The sequence below is a fragment of the Chelonia mydas genome, chromosome 15 (assembly GCF_015237465.2).
Source record: "Chelonia mydas isolate rCheMyd1 chromosome 15, rCheMyd1.pri.v2, whole genome shotgun sequence".
In the NCBI taxonomy this organism is placed as follows: domain Eukaryota; kingdom Metazoa; phylum Chordata; order Testudines; family Cheloniidae; genus Chelonia; species Chelonia mydas.
Genome location: NC_057856.1, coordinates 2,820,259 through 2,834,187, shown reverse-complemented (window position 1 = coordinate 2,834,187; position 13,929 = coordinate 2,820,259). Strand labels below are relative to the sequence as shown.

Below are 13,929 nucleotides of genomic sequence, written 5' to 3'. Positions count from 1 at the left end.
CGCCACTTACCTGAGGAGCTAAAAGACCCAGAGAGAATTGGAGGCTGATTCCCTGACTGTACCTTGTGGCTGGAGATCTAGTCTCCTGGGGATTTCTGAGCCCGCCCTGTGTATCTACCCCCTAAGACAAACATTTGCAAGGTCACTGGGAGAAGGCTGCGTTCCATATGTTAACCACAGCAATCCGAACGGGTGTGGCAGAGGGAAACACTTAACCCTTAAACCCCTCTGTGACGATGTGACGCAGCAGGGAGGGGGGAGTGTTGACCTGGGAATGTGCCCTGGGGACGGGAGACCTGAGAGCCTGTCACCTGAGCCAGGCGGGGGAGGGGGAGGTAACACCTCTGCTCAGGAAGGTGGAGGGGGGGGGGGCTGCAGCAGGGAACCTGCTGGGTGGGTTTAGTTTCAGTTTAGGGCTGGGTGGAGGAACACAGGGAACCCCAGGGCTGGGGTCTAAGCTCCCTGCTCCCCCAGAAGGACTTGACTGAGGGGTCCTGGGTGTACCCACAAGCTCTGTTTTGGACTGTGTTCCTGTTGTCCAATAAACCTTCTGTTTTACTAGCTGGCTGAGAGTCTCAGTGAATCCCAGGAAGAGGGGTGCAGGGCCTGGACTCCCCCACACTCCGTGACACCCTCCATTACCCGGAGGCCAGCCAAGTGCTCACCTAGAAAACACAATACCTGCCACGCTGGCTGGCATGCAAGGGATCAAGTGTCAGAGCTGCTATGAGGAAACCCATAAAGTTGATCAACAGCTTTTGCTCCAGGATGTGGTATTGCCAAGTAAAAATTTCCCTATTTCCTTATTGAGGATGTCGGGGAGAACCCCAAGGAGGGAAGGTTGCTCAGTCTGCAGCTACGCTTGAGCTATAAAAGCCCCTGGACTGCCCCACCGCAGCCACTGGGAGAGCTCGCATTGTCGAAGGTGTGCCGAGAACATGATGCTCTGGGAGTTCCTGCTGCTGCTGCCGCCCCTGCTTGCAGGGAGCTCAGGTACGTGGGAACAGTGATTCTGTCGAAAGGGTCTGCAGATGGCTGCGTGGGTCTCTCAGCCCCAGTGCAGGACTGAGTTTGGATTCACTGCCACATTTTGGGGAATTCTTTTCAGACAGATGCTCATGGGTTGAGGACAAGATTTTCCTCTGCGCCTGGCCTGCCCTTCACACATTCTGGCCCCTGCAGTCTGCACCAATGACAGTAACATAAACCCTGATCATTTGGTTTTTTAAAGGGTCTCACTGAGTTGTCTGTTGCCCGTCCATTCTGCAGGAGCTCTCTGTGCCCTGACTGAGCCACGCTACCTCCTCCCACCTGCTTGGCCTCGCTTCCCAGCCCTGCCCCCAGGCTCAGTCCATAGGTGTAGTTTGACTTCTATATGTTGATAAAGGCAAAGTAATGCACAATTTTTGTGGACTTTAACCATGATTCCCGGGGCTACTTAGGCAACTGACAACTCTAATTTTTTTTGCAGATAATAACTTAGAAATCTCTGACAGGAGCATTGTGTCTAATTCCTATATCTAGAAAGAAAATTAAATAAATATTAGACCCACTCAGCTCTAATACTAACGTGTTCTGACATCTTGTGGCAAGTCACTTATGGGACACTGGTTGGGTTTAAAATTGCAATGTCTATTCTTACTCAGATACGCTTACTGAAGTCACAAGGGACCATCATGATCATCTAGTCTGACCCCCTGCACCTTGCAGGACACAGAATCTCACCAACCCACCCCTGTAATAGACCCCGAGCTCTGGCTGAGTTCCTGAAGTCCTCAAATTATGGTTTAAAGACTTCAAGCTACAGAGAATTCACCATTTACACTAGTTTAAACCTGCATGTGACCAATGCCATGTTGCAGAGGAAGCTAAAAACCACCAGGGTCTCAGCCAATCTGACGCCGGGGAAAATTCCTTCCCGATCACTAATATGGTGATCATTTAGACCCTGAGCATGTGGGCAAGACCCACCAGGAAGATACCTGGGAGAGAATTCTCTGTAGTAACTCAGAGCCCTCCCCATCAAATGTCCCGTCTGCAGCCGTTGGAGATTTTTGCTACAGGCAGTCGCCGAAGGGTCATACACCATCGTAGGCAGTCCTGTCATACCATCCCCTCCATACACTTGTCAAGCTCAGTCTTGAAGCCAGTTTTGTTTTTTGACCCCACTGGGAGGCTGCTCCAGAACTTCACTCCTCTCATGGTTAGAAACGTTCACCTAATTTCAGGCCTAAGCTTGCTGATGGCCAGTTTGTATCCATTCGTCCTGGGCGCCACATTGGCACATAACTTAAATAACTCCTCTACCTCCCTGGTATTTATCTCTCTGATGTATTTATAGACAGCAATCATATAGCCTTCTTTTGCTTAGACTAAACAAACAAAGCTCTTTAAGGCTCCTCTCATAAGGTAGGTTCTCCATTCCTTCGATCAACCTAGTAGCCCTTCTCTGAATCATAGAATCATAGAATATCAGGGTTGGAAGGGACCTCAGGAGGTCATCTAGTCCAAACCCCTGCTCAAAGCAGGACCGATCCCCAATTAAATCATCCCAGCCAGGGCTTTGTCAAGCCTGACCTTAAAAACTTCTAAGGAAGGAGATTCGACCACCTCCCTAGGTAACGCACCTCTGCACCTGTTCTCAATTGAATTCATCTTTCTTAAACATGGGAGACCAGAATTGCAGACGGTGCCCCAGAGCATGAGCCCGTTGGGCTCCCCCTGCCCAAAGATCTCACGCGCTGGGGCTGACAGAAGCCCTGACACACAGGGTGGGGCAGGAGGCCGGGCCCATGGGGACAGAGCATGGTGCTGCCCAGCCTGCAGGTGGAGAGGTCGGGGGTGAAGGGGGACAAAGCCATGGGCTCCTCTTTCCTGCTGCCCAGACACCACCAGCTGCCAGGGTCCTGTGGGCACTGCAGCACCCCCGCCACATGCAGGCAGGCCCAAGCCTGCTCCCTGGCCCCTCGCTGACCCCAGCCTTGCTGCCCCGGGGCTGTGAGAAGGAGCGGGACGGTGATGATCCTAGCGCTGGCCCTGATTGGCTGAAAGGCACCAGCTAGCTGCTCTCTAAGCCAATCAGAATCCAGCAGATCCAGAGCCGTCCTTACACAAGGCACCATTGTCCCTCCCCTGCTCCAGTGCCCCTCCAGGTGGCCGGTGCTAGCTCGCAGCCACCGCCAGCCGGAGAAGCACCGGTGCGTGCTGATGACCCATGGCTCCTTCACCAGGGACCCCCCACCCGAAATGGGCTCCTTCCCTGTGGGGCAAAAAGTGCACACTGAGTAGCCCAGCTCTGAGACTCCCTCCCACCCTGCCGAGGCAGCATCCCCCGCACCGGCTCACAGGGCCTGGATCCCCTGCACCGGCTCACAGGGCCTGGATCCCCCGCACCGGCTCACAGGGCCTGGATCCCCTGCACCGGCTCACAGGGCCTGGATCCCCTGCACCGGCTCACAGGGCCTGGATCCCCCGCACCGGCTCACAGGGCCTGGATCCCCTGCACCGGCTCACAGGGCCTGGCAGTCTATTTAGCTCACCGAAAGAAGGTTAAGGGGTGACTTGATTAGCACCTACATGGGGAACAAATATTGGATAATGGACTCTTCAGTCTAGGAGAATTAACAGGGATGGTAATTATTCATTGGAACAATTTCCCTGGGCGCATGGTGGATTCTCCGTCACTGACCATTTTAAAATCAAGATTGGATATTATTCTAAAAGCTCTGCTCTAGGGATTATTTTGGGGCAGTTCTCTGGCCTGTGTGATACAGGAGGTCAGACTAGATGATCACAATGGTTCCTTCTGGCCTTGGAATCTATGAATCTATGAAACTGGGTCTGCCTGCAGCTGCTGTGAATGTTTAAACTGCAGGCAGCTTCTTCGTGGGTACAGTTTGAGACCTTCCTGAGCAACACATGAGGTTTCCATATGGAGCAGAATGGAAGAGCCCCCCTCACTTCCAAACAAAGGTGTTATGGAAAATGCTCCCAAAATGGATATCTGCTCTTGTGACCCCATAACTGACCTACACAACTTCCTGGGTGGCTCTTTGGATTGTTCTCCCTCGGGGATGTATCATATAGGAACTGAATAGAAATCCCAACAGAAGCAAGAGGGCCTTTTCCATCTGGAAGCCTGAGCATTTGTTTATGTGACATCAGCTCTGGTGAAAGATCCCCAGCTCTGGAGCCATAAGCCCTCTGTTAATCCCCAGTGCTGTCTGGGCAGGGGCAGGGGAAGCTTCCCCCATAATGCGGCTCAGCTCTGACCAGGAGAGACCACCTGTAGTGGTGAGACTGGAGCTCCGTCTCTGTGGTTGAGATAACCCTTGGCCTTTCTGTTGTGGGGGGCAACACAGAGCCAATTAGCTCCCGCTGCTATTCTAATACTTTGGGAACTAGAATGGGACCCCCAAAATCATTTCACACGGGCCTCCAAGCACATATTAGTTGGTAAGAACACTGGGCCACCACCCTCCTATTCTGGATTCAGACCAGTGAGGGACATGTAAGCAAAGGTCTCTATATCCACAGCCACCCAGACCCCAAGCTCTCTCTCTTTTGTGACTATTTCTCCTGCTTGCTAACAAGTCCACGTGCATGAACATTCTCCGTATGCTTTTCAGCTCTGGACTGCATGGAGATGCCGGGGTCATTAAAGCAGATTGATGCCAGTAATGGGCAGGTGTTTGGAGTGAACACCGCAGGCAATGTTTACACTCTGTATGGAGACAGCTGGGTCCAGCTGCCGGGCTCCTTGAAACACGTCTCGGTTGGTCCGGCTGGAGTCTGGGGTGTGAACAAGAACAACAACATCTACAAGCTGGTGGGAGGAAGCTGGCAACAGGTCACAGGTAACGTATGAGCTTTGCTATGTCGTGGGGACGACAAAAAGAGCCTCTGTTAGGATCCTGTGCCCAGTGCCAAACTCCTACCCCAGGCTGTCGACACAATTCCCGCCAGATAGGCCACTCTTCGGATCTGACTACAGCTTGCCTATATAGTTACATTGGTACCGGTTTTGTAGCATCATCTCTATAGGGAAGCTGATCTAGTAGAATTGGTGCAACCTCCAAGCGTGGATGCCGTTGCACAGGTAGGAAGGTGCTTATGTCCGTATAGATTATTTGGGGAAATGTAGTGAAATAAGCTATGCTGATACGAGCTCCTTGTTACTGGTCTCATTGTGTCTTCACTGTGGGGTGCAATTGATTTCATTCTATGTGTTTCCAGACTGATAAAAAGCAGTACAAAAACACGCATAGTCCAGTCCTTAAACTGAAATCAGAATGTTCACATAGGCCTGTCTACACATGGTTTGTACACAGTTTGACCGTGTTGGCTAGGAGTGTGATTTTTCTACCAAAATAGCTACATCCATATAACTTTCTACACTTGGGGTTATATCAGTATAAAGGTGCCTTTTACCAGCATATCCTCTGGGTATAAGCACCTGCAGACCGGTGCTAGTAGATGAAGGCCCAGGCTATCACACAGGTGTGGCAGTTGGACCACGTACTCTGTGGAGTCTAGACGTTCTATGCTTCAGAGTGACATACTGATAGGTGACAATCCTGAAATCTTAGGGGCATTGTACTACAGGGGTTTACACTGGCTTCATAAATCAGTTTAAATTCACACCATTGGTTAAAGCAGTGCAACCTTCTTGTGTAGACAAGGCCTAATCAACTTAAGGTAAACTGAAATCAGATCCTCTTAAAGCAAACTAAATGTCCCCACAGCAGTTGAATTAAATTAGGGAAATTTAAACTGGTGCAATAGAGTGTGTACACACGCCCCGACACTCACAAGCCCCCTGTGAGGCGGGAACATTTACTGGCCCCATATTCCGGACACTGAGAGAGTAATGTCCATGTTTCCAAACCGGACTGCACAAATGTTAGAACCTGACTGAGACGTCCTGATTTCCAGCGGTGCTAAGCAGTGACGACTCCCACTGGTGTCAATGGGAGCTCTCGGTGCTCAGTACCTGTTAAAATCAGGCCCTTTTTCCCCTAAGTGACTTTCCAAGGGCCATTAAGCAAGTTGGGAGAGGACTGGCAACCAAACCCAGGAATCCTGATTCTCAGGCCACTGCTCCAAACACTAGACCGCACTTCTCTGACTGATTTCTCTTTCTCCTCTCACCCCTGGTCTCTAGTTATATTTCTTCCTGAGTTCTCAATAGGTGGTTTACGTCCTTATTTTCTCCATGCTGCTCCAGCCCTGCTCTTTCCTCGGAACATTGTTTTACCCTTGTTTGTTTTTAGGGCTGCTCAAGCAAATTGACGCGGGTGGAGACGTGTTCGTCGCTGGTGTCAGCATGAACGGTGGCATCTACTGTCTGTCTCGTCCGGCAGCGGTCTCTGTCAACAATGCCTCCACCTTGCCCTGGGTCAATATTGCAGGAAGTCTGAAGTACTACAGCTGTGGCTTGTGGGGCTGCTGGGGCGTTAACTCAGCCGATGATATCTACTTCCGGTTTGCTGTCACCCCGGACTCTTGTGCCGGATCCACGTGGCAGAACATTCCCGGCAAGCTGTCCATGATTGAGGTCGGGACCGAAGGCTCTGTCTACGGCGTGAACAGTGCAGGACAAATATATCGCAGGTACCGTAAAGGTGAAGACAGGAGGGAGGATTTCTCCCATGAGTGATCAGGGCCATTCATACCCGTCACTCAGAGCGTAGAGAGAACAGGATGTTGCCTGATGCTGCGGAGCAAGCCCCTCTGCTGCCTGATGTTGGCCGATTTCCTAATGAGCTGATTCCAGGGCTCTCCAGCATCCCAATGACCTCACAATGAGGCACCCACTCTTGCCTAATTGAGAGGACTCCAATGCTAACCAGCAGGGAACCAAAAAGGGCTGTGAGGCACACTGCAGAGGTTCTGCTATCTTGGGGGCTCTTGGAAGCCTGAGCTCTGCATATTGTAGGTAGCACAGGGAGTCCTGCTCATGCCCCTCACAGAGCCTCTGCGCACCCAGACTGCACGTGTGCCATCCCCACAGAGTGATGGAGCATCCTCCAGCCTAGGGTTAAGAACATAAGAACGGCCAGACTGGGTCAGACCAAAGGTCCATCCAGTTCAGTTTCCTGTCTTCGGACAGTGGCCAATGCCAGGTGCCCCAGAAGGAATGAACAGAACAGGGAATCATCAAGTGATCCATCCCCACCGTCACCCATTCCTAGTGTTTGGCAAACAGGGGCTAGGGACACCATCCCTGCCCATCCTGGCTAATAGCCATTGATGGACCGATCCTCCATGAACTTATCTCTTTCTTTTTTGAACCCTGTTATGGTCTTGGCTTTCACAACATCCTCTGGCAAAGAGTTCCACAGGTTGACTGTGCGTTGTGTGAAGAAATACTTCCTTTTGTTTGTTTTAAACTTGCTGCCTATTCATTTCATTGGGTGACCCCTAGTTCTTGTGTTATAAGAAGGAGTAAATGAGACTTCCTTATTTACTTTCTCCACACCAGGCATGATTTTATAGACCTTTATCAGATCTCCCCTTAGTTGTCTCTTTTCCAAGCTGAAAAGTCCCAGTCTTATTAATCTCTCCTCATATGGAAGCCGTTCCATACACCTAATCATTGGTGTTGCCCTTTTCTGAACCTTTTCCAATTCCAATATATTTTTTTTTAGGTGGGGCAACTACATCTGCACGCAGTATTCAAGATGTGGGCATACCATGGATTTATATAGAGGCAATATGATATTTTCTATCTTATTATCTGTCCCTTTCTTAATGATTCCCAACATGCTGTTCACTCTTTTCACTGCTGCTGCACTTTGAGCTGATGTTTTCAAAGAACTATCCACAATGACGCCAAGATCTCTTTCTTGTGTGGTAACAGCTCATTTAGACCCCCATCATTTTATATGTATAGTTGGGATTATGTTTTCCATTGTGCATTACTTTGCATTTATCAACATTGAATTTCATCTGCCCTTTTGTTGCCCAGTCACCCAATTTTGAAAGATCCTTTTGTAGCTCTTCGCAGTCTGCCTGGGACTTAATTACGTGCAGTAGTTTTGTATCATCTTCAAATTTTGCCACCTCACTGTTTACCCCCTTTTCCAAATCATTTATGAATATGTTGAATAGGACTGGTCCCAGTACAGACCCTCGGGGGACACCACTATTTACCTCTCTCCATTCTGAAAACTGATCATTTATTCCTACTCTGTTTCCTATCTTTTAACCAGTTACCAATCCATGAGAGGACCTTCCTTCTTATCCCATGACAGCTTACTTTGCTTAAGAGCCTTTGGTGAGGGACCTTGTCAAAGGCTTCCTATATCCACTGGATCCCTGTTGTCCACATGCTTTTTGACCCCCTCAAAGAGTTCTAGTAGATTGGTGAGGCATGATTTCCCTTTACAAAAACCATGCTGACTCTTCCCCAACAAATTACGTTCATCTATGTGTCTGACAATTTTGTTCTTTACTCGGTTTTCAACCAGTTTGCTTGGTACAGAAGTCAGGCGTACCCACCTATAATTGCCAGGATCACCTCTGGAGCCCTTTTTAAAAATTGGCCTCACATTAGCTCTCCTCCCGTCATCTGGTTCAGAAACTGATTTAAATGACAGGTTACAAACTACAGTTATTAGTTCTGCAATTTCACATTTGAGTTCCTTCAGAACTGTTGGGTGAATACCGTCTGGTCCTGGTGACTTATTACTGATTAGTTTGCAATTGCTCTACCTGGCCAGCAGGGGTTCCTGTGGAGCCAAGCACAGGAACTCAGTGTCCCCCTTGCTGGGCCCAGGCAAGTGGAGGAAGACACTCCCAGACTGGAATGGAGTGGGAGCAGGGGAGGGGAGAGAACTGCCATTCCTGGGGGGAGCTCTGGCATTTCCCCCTGCAGCGCTGTGGGATTCCTTTGGTGTTCTCTATACCGCTCTGTCCCTGGCTTTGATTCCATGTCACCTGCCAAGACAGAGGAAAGGCCCTGTGCAGTTTGGAAGCAGGAATGTTTCCCGGTAGAGGATGTTCCCTGCCCCTCTGCCCTCAGCCCACACCGCAGGGAGATGAAGCTTGCAATGCTCAGCTCTGATCCTGCCGTCTTAATAGGGTCTAGCCAGACACTCATGTAGGAGGATGGGTGCTGCAATGCAGGGCTGTGAGTGGACAGCAAGGAGAAACATGGCTGGGGCTACCCTCTGGCTGCAGTGAGAAGCTGCTCTCCTCAGGCTGGGATAGAGGCAGAGTCCTTCTTTTTGCAGACCTGTATTAACACCAGTCCTGTAACCTTCCTTTCAGGGATGGAATCACTAAAAGCAACCCCATCGGCACCACCTGGACCCAGGTGGCCAGTTTCCTCTGCAAATGCAAACATGTGTCCTATGACCTGGGCCTGCTGTGGCTTATCAATGACCAGGAGAAGATTATGAAATGCCGGATCTAAATGAAACTCCCTCCATCTCAGCCTCACAGTGATTAACAGTGTCCATTTAAACTTTCTCTCTCCCCCACAGTGCTTAATTTGTACCAGCCTGGGCTGAGCCCCAGCACCTCTGGGTTTGCCGTGTCAGTGATGAAAATAACAAATTGCTTCAGCCCCAGCACCTCTTTCATTACAAACTAAGCACTGCTCCACTACCTTGTCCATGTTTTCTGCAAACCATCTCCATCCAGTGGTATGAAGCTTTTGTTCGAAGGATAAAATCGAGTCCCACAAAATAGAGCCAAGAAGATTCATCATTACCTGCTCCTTCTCTGCCTCTGCTGCCCCTGCCCCCAGACGCACATACTTCTACTCCGATAAAATTCACTGGCTGAAAGCTGAACACAAGCAAGGTCCAACTGAAAACCAAGGGCAGTGTTTTTAGCTATGAGGGAAGTAAACCATACGAACAGATCCACAAATGATGTGGTAAATTCTCCATCGCTTGGAGTCTTTCAATCAAGACTGGATGTCTTTGTAAATGCTCTGATATACTTTGTATCAACTGCATGCTATTAGGTGCAATTCAAAAGTCACTGCGTGACATCTGTGGCCTGTGTTATGTAGGAAATCAGACTAGATGGTCATAATTGTCCCCTTCTGGACTTTATATTTATGACTCTAATGGAGCCCATTGTATTAGCAACACACAAAACTGAGCTGGGCTTAGGAAGAACTTCCAAGAGAACCAGAAAGAAAAACAAAATTTAAGTAACCCCAACTAGGTAATTTTTCTCTGCCTTTCTGCAAAATTCACCATCACCAACTACCTGTGTTACACGGTTCTCCTTCAGTTAGCCTGATTTCAGCCTCTCCACTTCAGAAGGTCCTGGCATGATCAGTTCATAATAAGGAACAAGGGCCAAGTTATTACACACACGCTGTCCTGATTTCTATGCCAGAAGCTCTGCATATCCACCCCTCTTGCCCTGCATTTCCATTATGATAAATCCCAAATATCTGCATCACCAGATTAAGAAAGAATAGAGGCCACATGTATCCAACAGGATGGCTGCGGAGCCAGAGCTGCTCTCTCTAGGCTGAGCAGGAAAGGGCTGGTAAAGGTTTGAAGTTTCCGTCTTGCTCACTCTTGTGCCAATAAAGTCTTGCAGCATCTCGGGCGCTCTCCTTGTCATTTTGTGCTCACTGGACTCGACACAACTGAAGTTTGGGGGAGTGCTGTGGTGCTAGGGATTCAGCAGCCCAGAAACCACGTGTGTTTTGTGGAAAGAGAAACGGTCTGAGCTCTACAACAAACTAGTCCTGGCGTGTGCGACATCATTATCTCCACTGGGCTGCCGACCCTCCCACTCAGCTAGTCTTCCCCCTGCCCCCCACAATGCTCACTCGAGCAGTCTAGGTTGCCCTGCTAATCTGTTCCTCTCCCTTCCCTCACCTCTGAAACACGCTGCCAGGGAGAAGAGACAGGGGTGATCAAGGGTGAGCTAGTCATTCTGCCTCACACTGGTCCCCCTCTCCCTTGCCATGTGTCCTATGTGCAGTCAGGAATCCTGATGAGTGGCCTGACTGAGCAGGTGGGCGTTCTGCAGGTGGGCAGAGCTCCCACCTTGCCATCACAATCAGAGAGAGACGGGCGGGTGAGAAACAAAATCCACCTCTCTACAGTCTGTGCGGTCCGACCCCAACACTGAGAACACAGCCTCTGCCTGGGCTTTGTAGCCAAACCTCGCCCCTTTAGCCTGAATCAGAACAATGAACCATGGCGAACTGATAGGTCTCAATAAGGAGTTGGTCCAATAAAAGGTATTACCTCCCCCACCGTGTCTCCGATATCCTGGGACCGATCCAGCTACAGCAACACTGCGTGCTCTCAAATGTAATTGTCACTGGGGGATCGTCATCGGATGGGTGTGTTTCGAGTGGGACTCCGCAGGGACTGGTTTTTGGCCCGACACTATTTAACATTTTTATCAATGACCTGAAAGAAAACATAAAATCATCACCGATAAAGGTTGCAGATGACACAAATCGGGGGAGTGGTAAATAATGAAGAGGACAGGACACTGCTACAGAGGAAACTGGATCACTGAGTCGGCTGGGGGCAAGCAAACAACAGACGTTTTAATATAGCTACATGTAAATGTATACATCTAGGAACAAAGAACATAAGTCCTACTTACAGGATGGGGAGCTCTTTCCTGGGAATCAGTGACTCTGAAAGAGACTTGGAGATCATGGTGGATAATCAGCTGAATGTGAGCTCCCAGCTGGATGCTGTGGCCAAAAGGGCGAATGCGACCCTGGGTTACATAAACAGGAGAATCTCAAATAGGAGGAGAGAGGTTATTTTACCTCTGCATTTGGCACTGGTGCAGCCACAGCTGGAATCCTGTGTCCTGTGCTGGGGTCCACAGTTCAAGAAGGATGCTGGTATAGTGTAGTATGAAAAACTGCTACATGAAGGAATTTGCTACTTAGGGTGCACTGAGCATGCTCACAGGAACTGAGCATGCTCAGTAACATCTGCTGAAGCCACTGCCCTTCAGCCTGCCCTTACTTAGCATAAGATTCTGAGGACTGCTTTCTACAGGGGTTAAAAAGGGGCAAAGTGGGCAAATCGGAGGAGAGGGGTGGTCAGGGTATGAGCAAGGGGCGGAAATTGACTGGTCAGGGGGATTAAGCAGCTGGAGGCAGGGTTAAGATCGGGACTGAAGGGCAAAACCAGAGATGGGGTGGAAAGGAGCCGGAGTTAAGCCCAGGGGTGAGGCGCTGCCAGAGGATGGCAGAGTGCAAAACCCTGGCACAGGCAGGGGCAGAGGGGTTAAAAGTTACCCCAGTGGACTGAAACACCAGTATTTGCAGAAATAGGGTGGCATCAGAGGGGCCTCTTTTATTTCCCCTCTCACAGACAGTACCTCTCAGCATGGGCTTCTCATTGGTCCTGCTCTGAGCAGGGGGTTGGACTAGATAATCTCCTGAGGTCCCTTCCAACCCTGATCTTCAAGGATTCTATGATTCCCAGGGCTGGGTGCTTAGAGGCACAGGGCATCCCAATGCCTCGTCACTGCAGCTCCTCTTTGTCTGATGTAACCTACTGAGGTGCTGCAGGAGACTTAATTCAGTGAAATGTTTTACACATACCCCCTCAGAAACACAAAATCCCTTTTCAGTGTATCTGACTGCATAGAGTCTGATAGCAGTTCACCAATTTGTCTTATCTGCTGCTGGGATTTCCTGAATTCCCTGTTTCCCTGAATTACTCTTAGCACTTCGTCATTTAGCTTTGTTATTGTGCAGATGCATGTCATTGTACTATTTAATTTCTATTTTGACAGCAAACACTCATTGAAACTATGTATAAGTGAGTACTTGCTAGTAAAAAGAAAAGGAGGACTTTTGGCACCTTAGAGACTAACCAATTTATTTGAGCATAAGCTTTCGTGAGCTACAGCTCACTTCATCGGATGCATATTGTGGAAAATACAGAAGATGTTTTTATACACACAGACCATGAAAAAATGGGTGTTTATCACTACAAAAGATTTTCTCTCCCCCCACCCCACTCTCCTGCTGGTAATAGCTTATCTAAAGTGATCACTCTCCTTACAATGTGTATGATAATCAAGGTTGGCCATTTCCAGCACAAATCCAGGGTTTAACAAGAACGTCTGAGGAACAGTGGGGGGTCGGGGGAAGGAATAAACAAAGGGAAATAGGTTACTTTTTATAATGAATCAACCATTCCCAGCCTCTATTCAAGCCTAAGTTAATTGTATCCAATTTGCAAATTAATTCCAATTCAGCAGTCTCTCGTTGAAGTCTGTTTTTGAAGTTTTTTTGTTGAAGGATAGTCACTTTGAGATCAGAAATCGAGTGACCAGAGAGATTGAAGTGTTCTCTGACTGGTTTATGAATGTTATAATTCTTGACATCTGATTTGTGTCCATTTATTCTTTTACGTAGAGACTGTCCAGTTTGACCAATGTACATGGTAGAGGGGCACTGCTGGCACATGATGGCATATACCACATGGGTAGATGTGCAGGTGAACGAGCCTCTGATCGTGTGGCTGATGTGATTAGTAAAAAACATTAGATAATGCGAAGAATCCAGGCGTGTACAGTATATCTTGTGTCTATATTATGCAGACATAGGCCTTTTCCTCACGGCGAAAAATCTAACAAAAACAAGACAAGTTAAATTTTAACAGTGAGGGAAAAGGCTCAAGAAAATGTCTCAAAAATTAAATCAGAAAGCAATGAGGCGATATGTGAGCACCATGGTTCTGAATGTAATTTTTTTGGTGATACCTTGTTGCTCCATGTATATGTAACAGTATAAAGCACAATGGTAGATTTTCTGCTTATGCACTTGCTTTCAAAAGGAATTCATAAGTATTTCAAATAATATGTATAATGTTTTTCGCTACGCTCATTGTTTTGTGTGCATTCAACATTTCTTTACTAATGGACTGTAGGACCTACTATGCAGTCGAAAGGGATGAATAAAGA

General features: G+C 48.6%; 1 protein-coding gene across 1 annotated transcript; it reads left to right on the top strand.

The window, feature by feature from the left end:
• Positions 1 to 693: 693 nt before the first annotated feature.
• On the top strand, positions 694 to 11,300 carry LOC102941720 (fish-egg lectin). Its single transcript, XM_037878998.2, has 4 exons — positions 694 to 993; positions 4,629 to 4,856; positions 6,273 to 6,612; positions 9,274 to 11,300. The coding sequence occupies exons 1-4, from the start codon at positions 939 to 941 to the stop codon at positions 9,416 to 9,418; spliced, it is 768 nt and encodes a 255-aa protein (XP_037734926.1). The 5' UTR covers positions 694 to 938; the 3' UTR covers positions 9,419 to 11,300.
• The last annotated feature ends 2,629 nt before the right edge of the window (positions 11,301 to 13,929 follow it).

Coding starts and splice junctions, on each gene's coding strand:
- LOC102941720 (XM_037878998.2), top strand. CDS start 939: ATGATGCTCTGGGAGTTCCTGCTGCTGCTGCCGCCCCTGCTTGCAGGG. Junction 994..4,628: donor CCTGCTTGCAGGGAGCTCAG/GTACGTGGGAAC, acceptor TATGCTTTTCAG/CTCTGGACTGCATGGAGATG. Junction 6,613..9,273: donor GCAGGACAAATATATCGCAG/GTACCGTAAAGG, acceptor CCTTCCTTTCAG/GGATGGAATCACTAAAAGCA.